We start from the raw sequence: 14,677 nt of genomic DNA on the forward strand, positions 1-14,677 counted from the left end.
AAACCAGTTTATGACGCCAGGAAATGTCAGAAAGTTGAAAAGGGATAAACAAAAGAATATTGAGTACAGAGTGTAATGAAGAATGCGGATAGTTACTGTAATTCTATAAAAAGCTGCAGTGAAAGCAAAAAAATAAATATGCCATGAAAAGCCAAAATGCAGTTTGAGAGGAACACAGGTGTTAGCATGACAGAGGGAACGGAGAGTATACGTTACAGTAGTACTTGAAACACTGTGAATAATTTACCTCTTTAATGCTCAAACAAGTTAAGCATTCATCATGGCAAAGCACTGGCAAGCAGTTAAGAGGAGCAAAGAAACAAACAAAACATTAGGGTTAGAAAAGAATGTAAAACTTTAAACTTGGTTAATTTAGGGAAAAAGGAGAGCTGAAGACCATGATAAGCAGACTGAAACAGAGTCTCCACTTTGATTTTAACCTCAGGAAATGAAGTGGCCAAATGGATAAGAAAGGAAAGGAAAATCGTAGTGAAAGAAAGAACCCCTCATTCTAAATCTACAACGCCACACAGAATGAATGGAGATGGAGTAGATACTACAAACACACAGTGCACTGTATTTGTTTACTATAGTTTTAGATTGATATTGGGAATTATGGCCTCAATGTAGCTTCCAAATGAATAATCTATTTAAACACTGCATTCACTTGAATGTAAACACACTCAAACCTCATTCATCATATTTGTTTGCAACTGTTATTTTAGTGATGTTTTTCTCACTGTTTCACTAATCCTTTGTCTTAATATAATCTGATATAATCTACTAAACGCTACAAAATATGTGTTTCTTTGGCTAATAGATCAGCTACAGCATGCCAATGTTTCAAGCGTAACCAGTGCGAAGGAGCTATTTGTCACCCGTACATTAATGTAATGTGTGTGGGTGTGTGTCTGTGTGTGTGACACACAGTGCGTGCATGCATGATCGGCGGACAATCTCGTTTGGTTGAATATTTGGTTGGTTGGTTAGGTTAATGTTAGAATTTAGTTTGTTTGGGATCCTCAGCCAGTTGTCACGCACCTCCTCGTCCTCCAGGCGGCGCTGTGTGTCGGTGATGAACTTGATGTACTGACTAGTCAGAGTCATCAGCTCACTATACCGGGTCCTCAGTGTTACATACTGATACAGGGAGAAACAACAAAAACACTCGTGTCATTTTCAGCTTCATGCATGTGTCTTTCACAGTGAAATCAGTTCATGGTTAAGTTGTCCTTTATCAGAATGTTCACTATTTTCTCGAAGCTGTATCCGACACGGGTTCTAACAAACAAACCTCCTGAATGATGTTGTCAGAAGCAGAATCCAGTTTGGATTTCTTCAAGGGAGAAGCAAGAGGATCCACCTGAGCTTTGTAGGCGACCAACTGGAGTTCATAGTCCTATTTGAAAAAAAGAACATCTTCCACACATCAGTTATGCCACAAATACTGTACTTTCCTTGTTATTTTATATTTTACAAATTTTTACTATTTCAATTTTAGATTTTTTGTAGGGCTGTCAGCATTAACGCGTTAGCCTCGATGCGATTAAGGGCATAACGCATTCATTTTTTTTTTATCGCATGCCGCCATTTATTCATTTATTTTACACTTCACTCGGCTTTGCGTCGTGCCTAACAGGCTACTATTTTGACCCTTTGCCGCACCTTTACTTATCATCAAGCTGCCACTTCCTCGTAACACATCCTGCTGCTGCAGGCTGCAGGCATGATGGAGAAAGACAGCAGCAACACAATTCTGAACGGCGCTTTTTATTTTCCAAAACTCCCGGACGGCTCAGTAGACAAGTCGAAAGCCATATGCACATTGTGTAAAGCTGAATTAAAATATCACCTAAGCACGTCAAGCTTGAGCTACCACCTACGAGCTAAGCATAGTAGTTCAGTTAACGTGACTCAGGTTGATGCTAGCGGGCTCAGGCAAAGCATTTTATTTTATTGTTTGACAGACCTAATTTTTTTTTATTTAAACTGTCATATTAAGAGCTGCTAAACTGTGTTTTCTTGTGGTGAAACAATGACAATAAAGAATTAATCTATAAATTACAATATTTACAAAAATTCATGCAAACTAGTGTCGTTCAATGCTCACCTTAATAGTGTCAATGTATCCTTTAGCATATTTTTGACACTCATCAACTTTGTCTTTGTTATTCTCAATCTCCTCCAGCAGTTTCTGTTTGAAAAAAGGTTTAAATTAAAAGCCAAGCTAACTTGTTAACGTGAAAAATAAATGCTGAGGAAATAAGAATGCTGGTAATATGAAGCGCTACACAATATATACCTTCTCCTGGGCCAGTTGTTCTTTTAGAGTTTTGCTGTCATTGATGGTCACCGCCTGGATCTTCTCCTGCCTTTGCTTGGCGTCAGAAATCCAGCAGATCAGCCAATCATAGCTCTCACGATAGTAGCCTAGCTGGCGGCCAAGCTGCTCTAGCTCTCTCTGGCGAATGTCCATCTGGGCGAACACGGCCCTCCAGCGGTCCTGGAGACTAGACCGGAGCTGGCGGAAGTGGTCCAGCTCGGTGTCACGCTCGCTGTGCACACGTGACATCTTGTCGCTCACTGCAGTTGCCTTCTTAAGCTCTTCTTCCAGAGAATCAAACACTGGCTGTTCACCTTCTGCCTCAGCTCGCATTTTCTGCACATTTCATAAAAATAAAAGAAAAAAGCCAGTCAGCAGTGAACAAACAAGGTCAAAATCACCAGTTAACACTAGTCTGAACTACTTAATGGAAACAATTCCCTAATTGGTTTATGGGATGATTTGTATTTTCTTTCTTCGTACGCAACCACTGCTATAGTCATTCCCAAACTTTTGCCATCCTGTTGTAGGCGTATATATATATATATATATATATTAGTTATACTTAAAATGTCTGTTTCCCATGCCTATAAAGACCCTTTTAATTGAATTGAGATCAGCTGTTTCTCTGTGAAGGGGCGAGAGAGAGAATGAGAGAGAGGTACGCAACAATCACGTGTTTTTCCATGATGAAAGTTCTCCTCTAACAGATGTTGTATTCCTGAACCGAAACACCGAATAAAATATGTTTACCTTAAGCGTTGTTCTGTAAGTCTCCACTTCCTTGACATCGCTGGGCACGGTGTGAACATCGCGCAGACACTCCTCGTACTGCTTGAGAACTCCCTCAGCACCCTGAGTGTTACGGATGACCATTTCCACAGTCTTCAGCCTGGGGCAAGAAACAAAAAGTAAATAAAATAGCAAGGCATACAGTAGGGCCATTAGTGCGTTTTCTCTTAACTCTCAAGAACAATCGGCTGGGGACTCACTTCTCGAGATAAACCGAGGAGAGCATGTAGGTATGATCCATCTTCTGCACAGTGAGGTCAAGCTCTGAGCGCAGGACAGGAGCTGATGCAGACTGCTGAGGGGAGGCCAACACCTCCTGTGTCTTCACAGATACCTTACCAAGGTCCTTCTTTAGGCCATCAAGCGTCACATGGACGTTCTGTACAGCAGAAGAAGACAGCAAGAGTTAGCAACATGTGAAGTCAAAGAGATGAGAGTCAAAACGTGTTAAACATGGGGGAAAAAAAACAAACAAATGACTGGAGAAATCCAAACCAAACTGGTATTGTGAGCGGTTTCCAAAAAATGGTTGCTAATGTCTAATTAATATGGTAAAGTAGTTGTAATTAATATGGCCATGTTGCTATGTGCAGTACCTGCTGCTCTTTTGTCTTCTGAACACATTCTTTCAGAGCTTCCTTGTCCATGGGTCTGCGTATGCGAGCCACAGTCCCAGCCTCACAGTCCTCTATACGCACTCGCAGGTCCTTGATCTCAGAGATGTAGTTCTTACACAGAGACTCATCCTGTTGACCTGTGGAGCATATGTCTTAGTTTAGAACAGCAGAATAAACTATGTAATTAAGCCTAAAGGCAAGGTTTAATGCACTCAAGGGCCAATAATGTAGATTAAGATGATTGAATAGATTAAGAAATACTATCACACACCTAAGATATCTTAGACTTTAGACATCTACCACATATTTGCTGTGCACGTAAGCACGGTTATACATGCAGCTCTTTGTGTATTGTGACACAAACACACGCAGCTCCATATACACTACTGTTATAGCATACAGTATATAGTAGGGCTTAACATTTTCTGTCCCGAGAGCAGAGGTACACTCTCCTGGGAATAAATCTAAGGGTTTCTAACCTGACCGCATTGCTGGTATTAGTAATTATTAAGGCAAAACAACACTATTTGTGTTCATCAACAGTAGAATATACATAACATATACTTTGCATGCAGCTTGAACTTCGCAATAGCTGCGAGGAATATAAAATGCCAAGTTCATTGCCTGTGATCAGCCTCATGGAAGTGATATTTGACAATTTGTCATTGTATAAACAAACAAACTTTGCTAATGCAAGTCGTTTGGCGTTTTAAAAGCCATTCTATTAAGCTGAGACAGATTCCATATTATGTTAGCGTTCAGAAGCTGCTGGTGCAATCTTTTGAAATATTTCCACGCAAGGCTTATGGCAGACATTGTGTTTTGTTAGCATAATTTAGATAATAGAAGCTACAATGCATGAATTTGGTGGGCCAAAGTTACCTTAGTGCTGCTGAGTTTTACATCCCTGCCGACTCCGAGGATTGCATCCACTCAGGATGATGTAAAGAACTTACGTATTTCTGTAATGATACTATATGTCTATTTTGTTTAGGCCTAGAACAAAAACTAATTTTTCCCGTTATTATTTTTCTCAGGAAATGGGAAATAGTTTGGATGTGTATTTCAGGGAATACTGAAATTAAGGGCATAGCAAGTAAGTTCCACCTAAGTAACCACACCATGAGATGATATAGCTGCATGACAGAAAGCACAACAAACTGTAGCCTAACGCACAAAATATGGATTTGTGCAGAGCTGCAAAATAAAAGAAAAGCAACGTGGGAACCAAAACATGCAGTCACTCAGAACTCTACTCTACCACTAATGGTTATCTTTGAATATCTCATCCAAAGCTTAACCCTTGTGTTGTCCACGCACACAGGTCCTCCCGGGTGAAAATCAACAGTTTTTCTGACGTTGTTGTCCCTTTTTTCAACAGTTTTGGCACTTTTTTCAATGTTTGTGGTGCTTTTTTGCCGTTGAACGCTTCTTTTCACTAGACTACCATGTATAAACAACACTCACACCAACTTATTATTAGTTTTACACTTATTTTTGGAATTCATGGTCAATAAACCTCATTTATATGAACCTTCAGAGAGGATACGGTTTTGAAAACATTTCAATTTTTTTTTCAAATGCTAAAAAATTTAACAAAACACCCAAAGTTCAATGAAAGTAGAGATTGTACTTGAGAAGGGCATTGTAAGGAATCATCCATCCATGTTATTTTGGAGTAAAAAAAATTAGGTAGTTAAAAAGAAATCCATATTTCTAAAATAGAACTTTAGAAAATCGGTCAAATTTGACCCGAAGACAACACAAGGTTTACACACACACACACACACACACACACATACACACTATCTCAGTGAGCCGTAGCTTTGACTGGCTTGCCATCACTCACCTTTGAGCCTAACAACCATTAGTCCTGAAAGGTGAATGACAATTATATATACTGTAAAGCTGCTATTCACTTATTCTATGTTCCCTTTATATATCCATGAATTATGAAAAGCCAGTTTATTATTGAGAGACATTTTCTTTACCTTTCTCCATGGAGCGAATCAGGTTGTCGAAATGCTGGGTGGACTTGGTGTAGTCTTCCTCGATCTGCATGCGGTCCGCGGGGCCAAAGAGCTGTGAGTCCTGGCTATCACGCATGTAGTCCTGGTAGTGGAGCTCCAGGTTCCTCATCAACAGCCTGTACTCCTCTGGTTTCATGGATTTAAACTGCTCAGGGTGGAGGAGAATGGGGGAGGGATTAGGAGGCGGGACTTCAGTGCGAATTCTGAAGAGCTTGATGCTATAATTCGATTTAATGATGTATTTTTTTTTTTTTTTTAATTGAACCTTTATTTATTCAGGGAAGGTTCACTGAGAGGCAACCTCTCTTTTGCAGGAACGCCCTGATCACACTCACACAGTTAGACATTCATACCTGGAAGCTGCCCAGTACGATCTGCTAGCCACTGAGCAGCTTCACTGGAGTGGTTGGGGTTAAGGGCCTTGCTCAAGGGCACCTCAGTGGTGGTAATGAGGGAGGGACAAGCGCTGCTCTTTTGCATTCCCCAACCAGATTTTATCCTGTCGGTCTGGGTATTGAACCGACGCCCTCCCGGTCACAAGCTCACTTCTTTCACTTATTTAACCTTTAGGCCACCACTGCCCCAACCACTGGTTCAGAGGTTTATTTAATGGACCAAAATATACAGAATCATTAAAGCACAAACAAAACCATGATTTATTTATTTAGATTATATTAGCTATTTACAGCTAATGGAAGGTTTGGTCTTATTTTCTAATAAGTACAGTTGGCTTAAGATTGTATGTTGTTCAATAATACATTTAAAAATTAAATACCATTTATACTTTTTGTATCGTTCTTTTATCTTCCACACACAGGTTAGCTTGAGATTAAAGTTTAAAACTAACCTAACACCTCTTAATGGCTTATTTATTTATTTTTTTTGCATTAAAGTGTTAACGCTCACCATGGTGATGTTCCAGGAGCGTATCTGTGTGAAGTCTCTCATCAGATACTGCCATGACAGCAAGCTCTTCATGTCTATATGGAGCGTCTGCCACATAGACACCATCTGCTGATAACCTGCATCCAGACTGGAGTAGGAGAGGAACGCAGACAGCACAAGAATTAAGAAACAGACAGTACTCCGGAGATTATACCTTGCTATTTACAAAGTACTCAACCACTAGGTACTTGGTTTCATGTGTCAGAGATTGGATTGGTTGACAGAAACAGAATTGCATTTTTTAATTGGTTACCAGTTAAAAGTTATCTGTAGCATTACATATTCCCCCCACAAAAAAAAACAACACATTTCCAATGAACCCTGCTGCTTCAAGACTATATAGAAATGTGGTTACCTGTAGGGCTGGGAATCGCCAATGACTTCCCAAATCGATTCGAGTCACAAAGTCTGATTCGATAACATTTCCCATTTTGATTTGATATTAATTAGGTTATTTCAGCTGCAATACCAACTTTCCTTGGATATAGGCTACTGTAAAAGAGATTCTCAGAGAATTGATGCTGAATATTTTACAAGCAAGAAGCAACCCTCAAATAGTTTTTATAATGCACCAGGTTAATGTTTACATTAAGAACTGTCCCACAAAAAGTTCATGTTTAAAGTACTTTTTTACTTATACAACCATGGTGAAAAGGCACGTATTAAAAAAATAATTTCTGGATTTTGGGAATCAATATCAGATCGCTCCAACAAAGATTGATTTTACTCGGAGAATCAATTATTTGAACCCAGCCCTAGTTAACTCTACCACTGTCAATAACATCTGTGAATGATTTGCCATATGAATTAAGCTCACTACTGGGTTCAGTGTTTCTTGACACTGTATTAGAAAAGAAGTGGTTTAAGACCCAGTGTGTGGCTAAGTTGCTACATTACTCTTTTACATATATACACCGCTATCACATAGGTTAAATTATTTTATATATTATTTTACTGTTTTTCCCACCTGGACACGCTGTCCATGGCATCCTTGTTGACTGGAGGCACCATGAAGCAGACGGAAGGCACCAGCGCCTCGTGTCCAGAGTGGTTCAGGACCTTCCACTTGAAAGGCTGTGAGTTGTTGAGGAGTGCACACTCGTCTCCTTTATGGACAGTGATCTGAAACACAATCCACGATTTGATAAATACACACATTAAAAGAGGAGATACTGAGGTTCTGCGACGCGTATGACCACTCTGGGCTGTGAATGAATCCCAAATCACTCACCTCCTGTTGCTTGAAGTCACAGACAGCCTGAATGGGCAGTTTGCCTTTGATGGAGCTGGTGGGGTTGCGTGGTTTCAGCTGGATGATGGACTTGGCTCTCTTGTTCAGGCCGGTCGCAAGGGTCTTGAATTCATTCAGCTGTTCTCTCTCCTCCTGATGAAAAAAAAATAACACAAACAAGCTTAGAATAAAATAATTCCCAGTTTTTGAATCGTAAACATTAAATATAGGCAGTGGGTCAATTTAGCTTCTGGATCAAAATTGTCATCATCTTGATATTCTTTCGTAGTCTTTCTTATTCTCATTTGGCATCATTAAAGTGCATGTGCAGCTAGATATACCCATGTGTCTTCACTCACCACAGCATCCTGCAGCAGATCCTCCAGGCGCGTGGCCGTGGTGGAGCGATCACAGCTGTACTTCTTTTTCATGTTCTCTTGCATTTTATTCATCTTGTCCTGAGCCTCTTTCACATCAGCAAAGAACTGCAAGGAAAGGACACCATGGGGTACAGAACATTTGACTCTGTGCTCTATGAACATGTTTATTGTAGGGTTATTGGCAGGGTGCAAAATTAACTTTTTTGTCCAACAGCCAAATGGCTAGCGGATTTTTTAATTTTACCAGCCACTCAGTAGATTACTATTGTTCTTTTTGGGCTGGCGAGCGAATCAAATCTACCAGCCACGTGCATATTTTACCAGCATTTGGATGGTCGATGGTGCTAATTTTTTACCCTGGTTATTGGAATTCCGCAGATCATTTTTCATTAATATCACTGTTCCATACCTGGTAATAGGCTGTGTTTTCTTTGAGATGAGCCTCAATACAGCAGCACAGCTGGAGGATCCAGCTCCACTGAGTCTGCATGGCGGCTGTGAAAGCCTGCAAGAGACGTGATGATGATGATGATGACAGTGCATTAGTTGACGGCTCACTCAGTAGCTTTTATACAGTACGTGGACGTTTACTGCTCAGCTCGGTTGACTAGAGTAATTACCTCGACGGTCTTCTTGCCAGGATGTGCATCCCTGACCAGTTTGTCCCCCATGACCTGGAGATCATTGACTTTCTTCTCCCTCAGCTCCAGCTCTCTCATGAGACCCTGAAGATTTGAAATGAAACAGTTAATGGCAATCTTGGGGGAAAAAAAAAAATCATGTGTATTCATTTAATTCATTTATCTAAACATCTTTGACAAAGTCTTCTTCTAAAACGCACCGAGTAGTTGTCTTTCTTAGCCGTCATGTTGGTGTTCCTGTCGCTCCAGTCGAAGTTGACCTCCTCCTCTTCTTTGTCGTTTAACCACATCAGCTCTTTAGTGGCAGCGCTGACGAAGACGTGGAGTGAATCCAAGTTCCTGAGACGGGACTTGGAAGAGTTCTGAAAGAGGAAAGTTGATCAAAATACCAACAGATGATTAAAAAGAATCAGCCTGAAGATACCCACACCTACAACGTAAAGCTTTTCCATTCAGTGCAGTTTGAAATATAGCAATATTTACCAGTAGTTTGCCATACTGAAGGTCCAGTTTGCCCATGTATTCTCTGTACGAGCCCTTGCTGACAGGAGATATCTGGCTCTGCAGAAAACAAAAGATGCAACAAAGGTTACTTTTAAAATCAACAGCACAACTTTGGACTGTATGTAATCCAATCCAGTGTTTCTGATAAGGCTGCTACCTCGTCAGCCCTGGCCCGTTCAATCTTGGAGCGGAAGTCCTCCACCGTTTGGTGCAGGCCTCTGTGGCTGCCCAGCTGGGACTCCACAGAGGGCAGATCTGAGCCCCACTCTGCTCCATCGATGCGAACCTGGTTATCCTCCACCCAGGCCAGGAGGTCTTTGACATAGCGAAGGGTTACATCATCTTTCTCAGGCCGACCTTTCACGGTGGACTGCTGGGAGACCTGCGTCTGGGAAAACTTGATGGTCGTCCCAGAGGACTTCAGGCGAAGGTTGTAATCGGTGCGCAAGTTCACCAGGCGCTCATGGAGGCGGTAAATCCTGTGGAGATAAGAAACACAGTACTTTTTACTGCTGCTGTTTTGTAACAGGGTTAAAAGTTCACTTGAATGCAATACCCGTCAGACCCACCTGCGGTACATCTCTTCAGCCTGAGGGTGGCGCCCATCCTTGAGTATCTGCACATCGTTGAAGAGCAGGCGGATCATGTTGTCTGCCTTGTCCAGCTCAGTTTCCAGCTCTGCTGTGTGCTGAGGCGGTTTCCCTGCATTCAGCAGACGAATGTCCTGAAGGGATGAAAGCCAATGAAAATAGAAATTCTCATCTTCTTTTTTAAATGCCAACGAAATTAGAAAGGAAAATAAAGGTGTGTTACAGTGATTGACACAATTGACTTTAAATAATTGCCGGAAAAAGGCTTAAGAAGTCTGTACTTTGAACTGAATAAGACCATATGAGTGCTATGTATGCGGATGTCAGCAGCCATATCTTGCTCCAGACTGCTGAATTCTTTTTAAAGCCCGATTTAGTATTTAAAAAGTTTTGGGGGAAAACAATTAAATCGCAAACTCTTTGGTCACAATAAAATTAACAAAAGTCTAATGGTCTAAATGATCATCTTCTGCATTCTTTGTATGCTTTCTTTTTTGTGAACACACACCAAAATGTAGTATTTCTAATGTAAGACCTGAGTAGGACTCACCGTTTGCAGCAGGGTCTCCAGGTGACTGAGTTTTCCATCGCACGACCCTGACTCCATCTGGACTTTACTGACAATCCTCTGGAGCCTCTCGAGTCTGGATAAGATCGATAAAGAAAAATAAGATCAATAAATTAAAGTCAAATTGTGATAATCCCTGTCCCACTTCCACAGTATCAACTCCCTCCTTTACATTTCTAGGCCTAAAAACCCATGTTAGACAGCCACATTGCATTTAGACTAAAGATCACAACTTACGGCCACCTGCGCTGCAGCAAATACTCCAATTTATGAGGGTCACTCACAAATGCCATGCCTCAACTCTTTTATAAAGATGACAGTTCCAGCTACGAGAAAGTCAGATCCTCTCACACTCCCATTGTGTCTTAAAGAAATACTGTGCTACATAGCAGCGCAGAGTGAGACAAAGACATCCAGTCTGCTCATTCAGTCATTCCACGTCTCAAAATCATAAACAAGGCTATCAGACTGCAAGATGACCGGCCAATCTCGTGACATGGAGACATTCCATTTTCCAGGCATGACGCAACGCTACTCTCAGAACACTATGCTCAGACAATTACCAACGTCTCATCCTATTTCATTAGACCTAATTAATTATTTTTACATGTCCAATCATGAGGGACACATCTCTCTTGTTTTGATACAAACCAAACAGACTTTAACCAGAATCTTCTACCGAAACAAGAAGCAATAAGACTGCAACTAAAAATCTATGATGGTGAAATAACTTTCAGAGTTGTTTGACACTGAAGCAACTTTAGTCAAAAGTTGGCAATGTTTGTTTTTTGTTGTGTTTTGTTGAAGAAAAAGTTAAAAAGCCTTTATTGATATGGTTAATGCATAGCAAAGAGTAAATAAATGCACCCACGCAGCACACAGGCCTTCTTCCGGTTGATTTTTTTTTTTAACCACCACCAAACAGAAGTGCTCCTTCTCTCTGTCTTCCCACTACGCTACTACCTAGTTGGCATTTTTCAGTTATTAGCTTAATAATATTAGATGCTGACTTATTTATTACTATACTGTTCTGGTTACCACTACACTCCTTGGTTGGGAAAACTAGTTCATTACAAATCTGATCCATCAAAAATGGAATATGTTACGACACCTTCCTTACCTCTCAAACTCTATCCTGAGCAGCCGTTCTCTTTCCAGGATGGCCACATGAAGTCGACCCCATTCTTTCTCCACATCAATGGGATGGTAGCCTGGGGGGACCTTCACCTGACCAGCATGCACGGCACTCTGTGGGCAGGTGGGAGCAGAATGCATAAGTCATAACTCAATGGAACAGAATACAATAAAATACAAAAGAATAGAAAATGAGGGTTAGCTTGCCTCAAAGGACTGGTAGATGTGTTTGGACCGGCTCTTGTCTGTCTCTTTCACTGGCAGCTCTGCCTCTTTGAACTTCAAGAACTGGCGCCAAAGAAGCTAAAGCAAAAAAAACACAAAAAAAGTTTGAATTAGCAATTTAATTTAAATTTATTACAATTTAATTTTGTAATTAATAATGTCAATGTAATAATGTCCTAATTTTTCCTTCTTCTCAAAAATGTACTTTTGTTCCAAGACAAAAATAGTCAGCATCAGCCTTTACAGAACAAATGTTTAGAGCTTGACTTGCTATGCACTTGGATCAGTTAAATTAATTTGAAATCCTAATTTCCTAAATAGAATAAGTTCATTAGGTAACACATCCAGCCACAGTTCTAAAAGTCTGTATGTGGGCTGCTGTCCTCTTTAGTATTATTTGTTTATTCCCATGACTGGTGTCAATTGAGTTGAACTTATAATAAGTCAAATAACTTCATACTGCCTGTATTACTAAAGACAAATGTTAATTGCCCTCTAACCAGACTTAACTGCTTTAAAGAAGCATATCCAAGCCACTACTTTTGATGAGCATGTGTTGCTGATAATTTGACTTCAAAGAGAATGAAGAAAAATATTAAAGTCACGCTAAGCTTTTGTTCTGCAACGGGGAGTGGCACAGCGCTCATGCGCCCCAGGATTAGGTTTAGCATTATCTGCCTTTTGGCTGTATTTTCTCAGCAGCAGCACTGCCCCACCTACAGTACAATATTGTGTGTGAATACAGTTTTTTCTGTCTACCCACAGCTAGACATTATGTAAGCATGTTCTCTGATCTAACAATGGAATACACTTTTTCACAATACTTTCATGGCGAGCATTAAGGGAAACATTTTTTCTTTATATATTAGTGCTCTTTAGTGCTGCTCAACTAAAACATACCCATAAAAAAGACAAATCTCTGGCACACAGGCATAATATCAGAATATCATCAGCATATCAGCTCACCTCAATCTCCTCGTAGCTGGCAGGGAACTTCCTCTCCTCAAAGATCATGACATGGTGGCGGATCCACTGGAGCAGAAGAGTCACCAGCTCATAGTACTCCTGCCAGCGCAGCTCCAACTCCTGCAGCCAACGCAGCAGAAAAAGAAGAGGTTTAACAACAGACAGACAGGAGGGTGCTTCTACTGCGTCGCAGATCCTTCACTCACACACCACGCTAAACTCAATTAGGCAACCAAACAATCCAGGTCTTGTGTGAGCGGACAAGGAGGCAGAGAGTAAAGACAGGGTTGTTGAAGGGGGCAGAGGTGGAGGAGACAGTAGGGGAAGGAAGACAATGGTGAGAGACAGACAGAAGCATATTATTTTCTCCAGTTTTCCCAGAGTTAGTTTGTGCAGTTGCACCCATGTTTTTAAAGACATTTATTAGAAAAGATGTATCAGTATTCACCTTTACATTAGTCAAGTTTAAGATTGGAATTTGGTTTATACAGGACATTAAATGTCCTAGCATACTATTAGTATAATGAGTGTTTATATAAATACATAACATACAATAATACACAATATATATGCACACATTACTTTTTACAGTATGTGAACAGATGATGTGTGACAATACATATGAGCAGGGTGCCATTTTCCGGTGGGGTGCGTGGGATTTCCCCCCTTTCTGGTCTACATATCTCTGCCTCTGCTGAATAATTTTTATCCCCGGTGGGGACAAAATATATCTCCCCCTCAATGTGATTAATGCTACTTTATAGACTATATATTATTTAGCATTATTGCCATAGAACGGTAAAATCCGAGCATTTTCTGGTTGTATTTAGCCTCTACAGAGCTCTGGGACGCTGGCTACCAGTGGAGGTTGTTTAGCTGCCAATAGGTGACTGCGTGCCGACTACAGGCACCGCCAGATGACGGCCCTTTCAGGGGTCATGTTAGTGGAGTTTAGCCAGAGCGTCGTGCGGCGGTGACAGTTGGTTTGAAGGTTTTAAGGTTTGGATTTAAACATTCCAGAGGAACGAACAAGCGTTTCTTCTGGGTGAAAGCGCTGTGCTATTCATTTTGAGATTATTTTCCATTGGATATTGACATGTTCATAAATAAGTGTTTTAGCATGGCTGGCCGAGTGGCACTATATCCATGGTATTGAAAGGGGAATTTAATTCTTGCATGTTTTGTTTTGTTTTGCATGATCAAAAAATACCCCCCTCCCCTCTGCTTTTTCCACAAATCGCACCCTGCATATGAGCCTATCCCTTTTGCTTACGTGGTGTAAACACCACAGGTTGCTAATTTCCTGTGATACTTGGTTTCACAAGATTTCTATTTCTTTTTTAACGTTGGGACGCACTGCACAGGACTGCAAACAAAAGCTCATTTATAAGCAGAGTCACAAGCCTGTTCAGGTTTGATTACATCTGATCAAGCATTCTATCAGATTAAATTAAAGCAAACTTTTGCGTTAAAAGCAGCACAATACTGCAACATGTCTGGCACATATTGCAGAATTGACAATAAAGTTGACTTGACATTTATTCATTGCTAAAGGGCATGTATCAACCAAGATGCATTGTTCTGCTCACATTAGCTCTGCCATCATGGACATCGACCCGGGGCATGACATCATACAGGGATGATACGTAAGTGATGATGGACTTCTCATCAGGGTGTGGGACATCGACATCTGAAAGGATAAGGTCAAATTATTTGCATTATATGCCATGT

General features: G+C 40.7%; 1 protein-coding gene across 18 annotated transcripts in view; it reads right to left on the reverse strand.

The window, feature by feature from the left end:
• Positions 1-14,677, reverse strand: part of plecb (plectin b) — a 158,776-nt gene that overhangs the window by 14,935 nt on the left and 129,164 nt on the right. For all 18 annotated transcript variants that reach the window (XM_078253576.1, XM_078253567.1, XM_078253566.1 and 15 more), the window contains 23 exons: positions 14,536-14,636; positions 12,947-13,066; positions 11,963-12,058; positions 11,742-11,869; positions 10,604-10,697; positions 10,033-10,187; positions 9,621-9,942; positions 9,443-9,520; positions 9,160-9,321; positions 8,939-9,043; positions 8,728-8,823; positions 8,298-8,423; positions 7,939-8,091; positions 7,675-7,829; positions 6,669-6,795; positions 5,724-5,907; positions 3,712-3,869; positions 3,316-3,494; positions 3,077-3,215; positions 2,303-2,659; positions 2,111-2,194; positions 1,295-1,399; positions 1,042-1,140 (listed from right to left, as the gene is read on the reverse strand). In XM_078253576.1, the coding sequence (XP_078109702.1) occupies positions 1,042-1,140; positions 1,295-1,399; positions 2,111-2,194; positions 2,303-2,659; positions 3,077-3,215; positions 3,316-3,494; positions 3,712-3,869; positions 5,724-5,907; positions 6,669-6,795; positions 7,675-7,829; positions 7,939-8,091; positions 8,298-8,423; positions 8,728-8,823; positions 8,939-9,043; positions 9,160-9,321; positions 9,443-9,520; positions 9,621-9,942; positions 10,033-10,187; positions 10,604-10,697; positions 11,742-11,869; positions 11,963-12,058; positions 12,947-13,066; positions 14,536-14,636 (3,323 nt within the window). The remainder of the gene's footprint in view (positions 1-1,041; positions 1,141-1,294; positions 1,400-2,110; positions 2,195-2,302; positions 2,660-3,076; positions 3,216-3,315; positions 3,495-3,711; positions 3,870-5,723; positions 5,908-6,668; positions 6,796-7,674; positions 7,830-7,938; positions 8,092-8,297; positions 8,424-8,727; positions 8,824-8,938; positions 9,044-9,159; positions 9,322-9,442; positions 9,521-9,620; positions 9,943-10,032; positions 10,188-10,603; positions 10,698-11,741; positions 11,870-11,962; positions 12,059-12,946; positions 13,067-14,535; positions 14,637-14,677) is intronic.

This window comes from Sander vitreus, chromosome 6 (assembly GCF_031162955.1).
Source record: "Sander vitreus isolate 19-12246 chromosome 6, sanVit1, whole genome shotgun sequence".
Classification (NCBI taxonomy): domain Eukaryota; kingdom Metazoa; phylum Chordata; class Actinopteri; order Perciformes; family Percidae; genus Sander; species Sander vitreus.